The 8,392-nt window shown below is 31.6% G+C and overlaps 1 protein-coding gene across 1 annotated transcript in view; it reads left to right on the top strand.

The window, feature by feature from the left end:
• Positions 1-4,732, top strand: part of LOC132733125 (uncharacterized) — an 8,369-nt gene extending 3,637 nt beyond the window's left edge. The window contains exon 4 of the mRNA XM_060719737.1: positions 1-4,732. This exon is cut by the window's left edge and continues 254 nt beyond it. Coding sequence (XP_060575720.1) covers positions 1-12 — 12 coding nt within the window. The 3' untranslated portion in view covers positions 13-4,732.
• Positions 4,733-8,392: the final 3,660 nt, after the last annotated feature.

Raw genomic sequence — 8,392 nt, forward strand, 5'->3', positions numbered from 1 at the left:
GACTGTAACTAGGACTGTGATCCAAGAATTTATCAAGTTATCTCCACTTGGCTTAATGTTCACTAAAAGAAGATCAGGACCGAATTTTTCTGATTTTGTTTTCATGGTGTATAAAAATCATATTAAACAAAATATTTTTTTGTAAATATACAAAGTCATAACGCTTTGATTTACAAGGAATGTCCATATTTTTAGGATATATTTTGGGAATAGCAAAATGAATACAAAATACAAAAATAATTTTGTATATCAAATAAGTTTAAATTTAAAGATGAAGGTATTTTGATCAACTGTGAATATTCTTAGCTTACCTTTCAATCGTTTAGTTTAGTGATATTATTCGTCATTAAGGGTACCTCAGTATTGAACATGAATTTCATAACAATATCTTCTTTTTCTATTGCAATTATCAAAATAATGCTTATTTTTAAATACTAATAGGAATACGCATTATTTTAGGAGATATTAAAGAATAAACGTGACATATAGCGATTGATGTCTCTGCGTAATTGCTGTTTTAATAAGGTTAAATTGGACAGTGGTCAAGGGGCGATAACCTTTTATGTTTTATTTCTATTTCTGAATTGTTATTCATATACATGTATGAGTGTATGGTATTTCGGGATACATATGTTCCGCCATTAATTTTGTTCAACATGTGTGAGATATCAAAGCTAAAGCAAGTTACATCATTAACATGAGCGATTCTTGTGCAATAAATCTAGATTGCAAAATAATCAAAAGCGATGTTATATATCAAAAATGATGTGTCTAACCTAACAATAGCAAAAAAACAAGTTAAATTTTCTGATGCTTTGATACCATTGGCATTTAATCTCTCAATATGATGGTTTCCTGTAAGTTAATGGACGGACTCGGTAAACAAATAATAAAAGATGTTTGACTGATTTGACGCACGCATTCAACAAACATTATATGTTTTGTTCTTTTTTGTTAAAGTTGTGATCGTGCTTTTGACGGTAAGCATTCTGAATTCTGAACAAATCACTGATACTTTTTACTTTACATTCGTGTAAATACCTTTTGCATTATAGCATTGATAATTAAGCTCACGTGACTTTACCCTTTCTGATTCACTAACATCTAAATTTATATTGCATATTGACGGGTGCAAAATAGGTATCGTGTTAAAGGGACAGAACCCGACAGGAACATTCTTTGAAGGAACCTCCCGAAAGACCCGTATATTGCTGTTCATCATTTCAAAAAAAAGTATTTTCAAATTCTCAACTAAAACGTTACAAAGATTTCAAAATATACGTGTTTTATAAAGTGTTCGTGAATAAATGTTAGGTATTTATCTACAAGTTATAACGATAAGAACATTTCGAAACATTCCAATATTGCACTTTTCGCAAAGAAAAAGTTATTTCTCGATCTCGCTTTAAAGATCCTGTATATTTTGTGATTGATATTGTTACTGTGTGTATACCACAGTTGCAAAAAAATATGTATGTATATAATTATGCAAATAAAACAATTTTCAAACATCAAAGAATATGTAAAATGTGTACTGCAAATATTTGTGCACATTATATTTAATCAATAAATTATATGCATTCATTTCTTATTGGAAAATTTGACTTAGAATTTATAGAAAATAAATTTCTAATTACCTCCCTTTATTTACATGAACTGTTAAATTCGGTAATATCTGTATAAATAATGCTTTTTGGAACTTACAATATTGACAAATCTTAACTTGAGAATCATATTTATGAAACAAAACCATGAAAAAAATGTGTCACAGGATCTTTAAGTACCAAAAAAACTTCATGACTGCACCCACTCGTGACTTGATCTTATTCACTGCCTATTGATGAGGAAAATAATATATCATGATTTCAATTGTTTTCAACATACATGAATAGTATTTATTATTCACTACAAGGAAATAGAAGCATAACGATTTAAACAAAAACATATTCTAAACCGGACGTAACTCTTGGCCTTCCTGGACAATTGTTTGCCATTATAACATTATATAACGATGCTTTATTATTTACTGTAACAGCGAATTTTTCATCATTTCATTAAAATTAATGTTATATTCCATTCCTTTACAAGAAAACTGCTCGGCATATAAAGATTGGGATGAATAAGCATGTGGGCTTCGATTTGCTTTGCCACCTGCTGTATTTATTTGGCGTGGAACGTTATTTCTTGTAGAGATTAGTTTTGTTTTAATAAAATTAAAACAATTATTTAGAACGTCTTATAAAAATATCCTGACTTCCTATTAGTAGACTACAAAATTAGACCTTGTGTATTACACTACGATATTTTCAATATGCATTTTACTTTTTTGTGTGTTATTGGTAAAGAATTTGTAGCGTAAATAGTTCTAATTGATGGAAATGCTTGTTAAGAAAATGCTTTTTCTTCATATCTTTAAATGGTAAAAGTTATATTCAAATGACTGTTACAAGTATCTGTAGAGTATTTGTTTTCATTTCACACCTTATTAACTTTACCTAATGAACTTCTGACATGTTCACTTCGTGATGATTAATACAAATCATTATTGGATTTAATTCTATCAATTAAGCATTGTTTTCCACAGCTCTAAGGAAATCCTATCAAATCCAAATTGCACTGCATCTAGCCTCGTCTTCATTTTCCTCAAATAAAATCCATATGTAGATCTACTCGAAGAAACTGTGTCGGTCATTGATACAATAACATTGTTGATTCGAAGCATTTTCTTTATTTTATTTCCATTACTCTTGAGGACTGAGTTCTGCGAAATAAATACTCCATTATAGATTGTTGAGTACCATAAAGACTCTTTTGGTTTCGTACACAGCTATTCAAGCTATAGTGAACGCGACTTTCGCCTCGTCAACTATAAGTTAAACAGCTCTGAACGAGTTGATCAGAATTCAATATTGCACTCAACAATGTGTAAGAACATGAGAGTGTCTTCATAGAAATTAAATGAAAATGTGTAAAACTGAAATAATTATGCCAAAAAATTATATTAAAGAAGATCATGATTGCACCTTTTGAAATTTTGTAAGGGCTTTCTGACAATATGTATGTGTGTTAAGTTATGGAGATAATTTTAGCTAAACAGCAGCAGGTGTAGCAGCAACAACAGCAGGTGTAGGAGAAGCAGTAAAAAAAGCAGTAGTAGTTGTACATGTAGTAGTAGAACTAGCAACAGCAATAGCTGTATGAGTAGCATTAGTGACAGTAGTATAAGTAGCAGTAGAATAAGCAACAGTATTAGCATTAGTAGTAGCAGCAATAGAAGAAGAAGCAGAAGAAGCAGTAGCAGTAGTGGTAGCAGTAGTAGCAGCAGTAGCATTAGTAGAGTATTAGCAGTAGTTGCAGTAGTAGCAGTAGCAGTAGCAGTAGCAGTAGCAGTAGCAGTAGCAGTAGCAGTAGCAGTAGCAGTAGCAGTAGCAGTAGTAGTAGTAGTAGAATTAGCAGTAGAAATAGCATTGGTAGTAGTAGTGGTATATCAGTATAAGTAGTAGTTGTAGCAATAGCTGAAGAAGCAGGAGTAGTAGCTGTAGCAGCATCAGGACCAGCAGAAAAAGCAGCAGCAGCAACAGTCGCATTGGCATGAGCCGTTGTAGTAGTTGTAGTAGTAGTGTAATATGTGTTATCCAATTCATATGCTTTGTCCGAACATGAATTGTCCGAACATGAATTGTACAAGTAATGCTCACCTTATTACAGAATTTTAATCCATATTATTTCCATTATTACTTATATTATGTCATTGTTCACTTCAACAACACAGTTTAGAACAATGTTAATTATTTTGTATCTGTTTAGATCCATAACTGTGTGTACAATCATAAGAAACATTTTGCACTCGAATTTGGCGGCCATATTGACTTGTTCTACTACGGTGCAAGAATATTGTTGTCATCTTGATATATATGCTAATACTTAAGTTTGTGTTACAAGTTGAATTAGAAATTGATTGTTAACGTATATTTTTGCATTACATATGAAATACTACAATGGATGAATGCTATATTGTATTTGAGAGTAATTGATTCTAAGGAACTATTTAGGGCACTTGTGCGTAAGAAAGTTGGCAAATGTTGGCAACTATTATTTCTATATGTCAAGAGTATTTTTGATATATTGATAAATTAATGATTATCAGTCATTATTTAGGAACCTCTCGTAATGTTTAACATGTATTATATTGTATGTATGTCGAGTGAATGATGTTTATTTATTTGAAAACATTGTAGAACCTGTTTACGCATTTTTATGTTTGCAAGTTCTGATTGGCTGACGCTATGTTTGCCAACATCCGACAGCTATATAAGGGCGGCTGTAACCGAAAATGGCACCAGTTGCAAGCTTCCAATAACTTCCATAGTAACCAAGGCACTGGGGAATATTTTCAAAGAAACATCTTATTAATCTATTTTATTCAGTAAGTTACAAACAAAACATGTTATCCCTAAAGAAAACAACAATCCTTTAAGTGTTTTAGTCCCGTTTATTTACAATAAACCGAATTAATTCCGTTTGTTTACATATGCCGAGTTTTGTTTACATAGCAACCCCGTAGTCAAGCTTTTTAACATCAACACTATGCAACTGGTGGTCCCCTTTGCTGTTACAACCGCACGTCTTAGTAGATAAATTATAAGTTCTTACATAATTTATTATTATATTTGATGATATAAACTTGAATTTGTTATCTTCATCAATACAGAAGAGATTATTTAAACGTTAATGGTGTTTCTTATTATTAGTTTTCACACTAGCTAAAAACCCTTAAAAGTCAGCTTGTAAGCTTGGTGGCTTACAGTAGTAGATGGTGGTGGTGATGGTGGTGAAGGTGGTTGACCTAACGCCCTCTTAGTATTTAAAGGTCGTCATCTGGTCATTTGTCCAAAATTACTTCTTAAGTTATTGACCGTACAAGGATCTGAAACACTGTGTTCACTGTGATCTGGACTTAGCAATCAATGGGGATAATCTTCATGGTTAAGGCCTCAGAAACAGACATTTCTGTTGACAATAAGTTGCTTACAAAAAATCACTGTGACCTTAACATGGACAATGTTTCCTTTAACAAATTTTGACTTACGTACTATCTTTCACAATATGCCCCCTACCAGAAGAGCAGTGCATATTAATATTCCAGCAATTATTTTATTCTTAAGATTTATCTTTATATTTTCAAAATGAATTTGTTTTCAGACTGCGGAGACTATGGGTACGGTAACACTTACAAAGTTGAATTCGATACAATTCTAGGAGGATTTAATTCCAACTTTTTCGTTAGAGGAATGTGTCCAAATGTATAATATGGAACAAAGCTTCGTTTGTAAAACAGTGGATATTACAAGCCAAAGCAAGTGTCATTTGTTAGTGGAAACTCTTAACACAAAGCCAGAGGTTCGAGAGACGAATATGAATAAATATACTCATTATACATACTTATTTACCAGGGACTGCAACTAGGACTGTGATCCCAAAATGTATCAAGTTATCTTTCCCTATCTCAAAAGAAAAAATCAGGATCAAATGTTTCTGATTCTGTTTTCATTTCTATATAAAACATTAAACATTAAATGATATGAGACAAAAATAATTTTGTAAATATTCAATACCTAAAACGTAAATGATTTGCAAAGGATTTTCGGATACTATTTGGTAATTAACAAAATGAATACACAATGATTAAAAAGATCAAATAAGTTTCCATATATTTTAATCAACTTTTTAATGGGTATATTCTTAGCTCACCTTTCAATCATTTAGTTTAGCGATATTATTAGACAGTATGGCTACCTTTATATTTAGTGTAAATTTCACAATAATTGCTTTTTCTATTGTAATTAACAAATGATGCTTATGTTTAAAAATGATTACATTGTTAATTAATTCAGTGGCGTAACATCTTACTCCGCAGTGATCACATTGGCTGGACGCATGTCTTTATGTATTTTAAAGATGATTTAAATAAAAGATAACTAAAACAAGATTTATGTTTATTTATGTAAATGAGTAAAATGTAGTTTCATACTGTTTTTCAATAAGATATTTGCAATTTTCTCTCTTCCTATCTTTATGCAAAAAGAATGTAAGGCGCAATGTTGAAAAAAGGGAATAAACAAACTTGTGACGAAAAAACGTGAGTTGACTGCTCCTACTAGTTAAGGATGAGATGGATGAATTGCACTTGACCGTTTGTCCCGTCCGTCCCGTGTAGGTCCTTAGACTGAGTAAACAATTAAATATGGGGATCCCTATCCTTTCGGACACATTTTCTAATTGTATAAATTGAAAAACAATATCTTTATTCTAACTGAAAAGTTCAGTAATTTAAATTTAGTAATTTTAGTTGATATATAAATCAAATATCGCATGGTATATGTATTTAAAGGTGTTGTGTTTTCAACGCAAACATTCGAACGATTACATAACGTGATACTCATTGTTCGGGTTAACGTTAAGCACATTCCATTGATTTAAAGGAAGGAATGAGTTTAATAAAAATGTATTCACACATTCTAGCTTCTTTCCTACTGGATGCTATATCGCCTTAAAAATACATTGTCTTTTATTTTCTCAATAAGTCGTTGCCTATTCGGTGATTTGTTCCCAAATAATAGGAGCAAAGTGTTTATATCTCCACAAATGACATGTTTGTGTCAGCGGTAAAAATTATAAGAGTCCTTTAAGATTCGCTCCCATGATTTGCTTTGTTTATTTGGGTTTCATGTCGATTTTTACACAATGGAGGCTTGTTCACCTTACTGGCTTTCCTCAATAGCTAACCAGTAATAAACATTTTTCCTCAATTTAACTGACTGCTTATCCAATAAGATTTCTGAATATAAGGTGAGAGACAAATGGCTTTAATGTAAAAGAATTTAAGCCTTACCCTAAGATCGAACCCCTGGAGTTCAAATCTAATTTCCTCCCTATTGGACATTATAAAGAACGGCAATTTTCAAAATATCAATATGAGACCAAAACAGTAGAGATAATTATAATTGCAAAAATTGATCGGATATCTGTTTAGATTTTAAGAAAATGCAGAAAAAATGTTGAATAAAAAAGAAAAGCAACGACTTAATGTCTAAATTGCCCTACAAGAAGACATGAAAATGTGTAAATTATTTACCGAACACAAACGAAACTATAATAAAGAACATAATATACATTTTTATTTAATACAGTTGCTGACGGAAGTAAATATTTGACCATGATGCATATTTTTACAGTTTTCGTGGAATTTTTAAGGTTTGCCTGATACGGTTGCTACAGTTGATTACGGTTCTATATAAGTTATTGTAGACTTATAAAACAACTACCATGATATTAATTAAAACACTTAATTAAGTGCAATTAAATATAATATGTACATCTTCTTATCAATTTTTTAGTCATTTGGCTCTTGATTCACAAATTCAATACCCCTTCCCCTTACCCTCCCCCTTTTAACTAGGTTACGCGTTTGAGGCTCAATCAAACCGAGCTTACAACATTTTCAATTTTTTCGTGTGGGCTTTCTTCAGGGATTTCCTTTTTCTCTATTTTGTTATGCTATAGGGATTTTCTTATTCTCTGTTTTTTATGCTATTTGAAATCCGTGCACATGTATATTGTCAGTCACTGGTTAACATTTTTTCTAAGGTCTTTCTGCTTCTTGTTGTGGTACGGCAGTGAATATGAGTTAAGTTTGGTTTAAACTTCGCTGCGAATGTGACTTTCGTAAGTCATGACTTTTTCCGCGAAACTATTATAATAGAATGTTGTGCAACATGTTTCCGGTACCTGTCACAATCCTTCCACAAGTTACTGTGCAATATCACCGATTGAAATAAATGTATGAAATTTTTAACAAGCTGAAGTATGTTTGTTATCGTTTGTATTATAAGTGTTTGTGTTGAGATTGATGAAAATGTAATAAACTTGGTTTAAAAGGCCTAATACGTTTATGACGAGGATCAGCCTAATTATTCATTAAATCACTTTGGAAATAATTTCAATCATAAAAGCTCAAGTAATGTCATTATGTGCATCTATTATAATTGTGCTCAGAGTCACTCACCTTGATAATCCACAAAGAATGGGAAAATAACACAGACTTTTGCAATTGCAACGAAGAATTGTTCTGCAATTTTATAGCATTTTAAGGACAAGCACCACGATAATGTTATGAATAATAGAATCGAAAGAAGGAAATTTAGACACACAGTGATCGAGAAATCATAATTTTAAACCTCATTAAAATATTTCCAGGAAAATGCTTGTTTTTTAAGATAATTCGTGAAAATGATGGATCATTATGTGTGAATTTTTTTGAATTTTTTTAGGGGGGGGGGGGGGGGGGGGGCACTTTGCAATGCCTTTACACATAGTGTGATTTTGCAAAATG

This window comes from Ruditapes philippinarum, unplaced genomic scaffold, assembly GCF_026571515.1.
Source record: "Ruditapes philippinarum isolate M1 unplaced genomic scaffold, ASM2657151v2 ctg5041_1_1_1_1, whole genome shotgun sequence".
In the NCBI taxonomy this organism is placed as follows: Eukaryota; Metazoa; Mollusca; class Bivalvia; order Venerida; family Veneridae; genus Ruditapes; species Ruditapes philippinarum.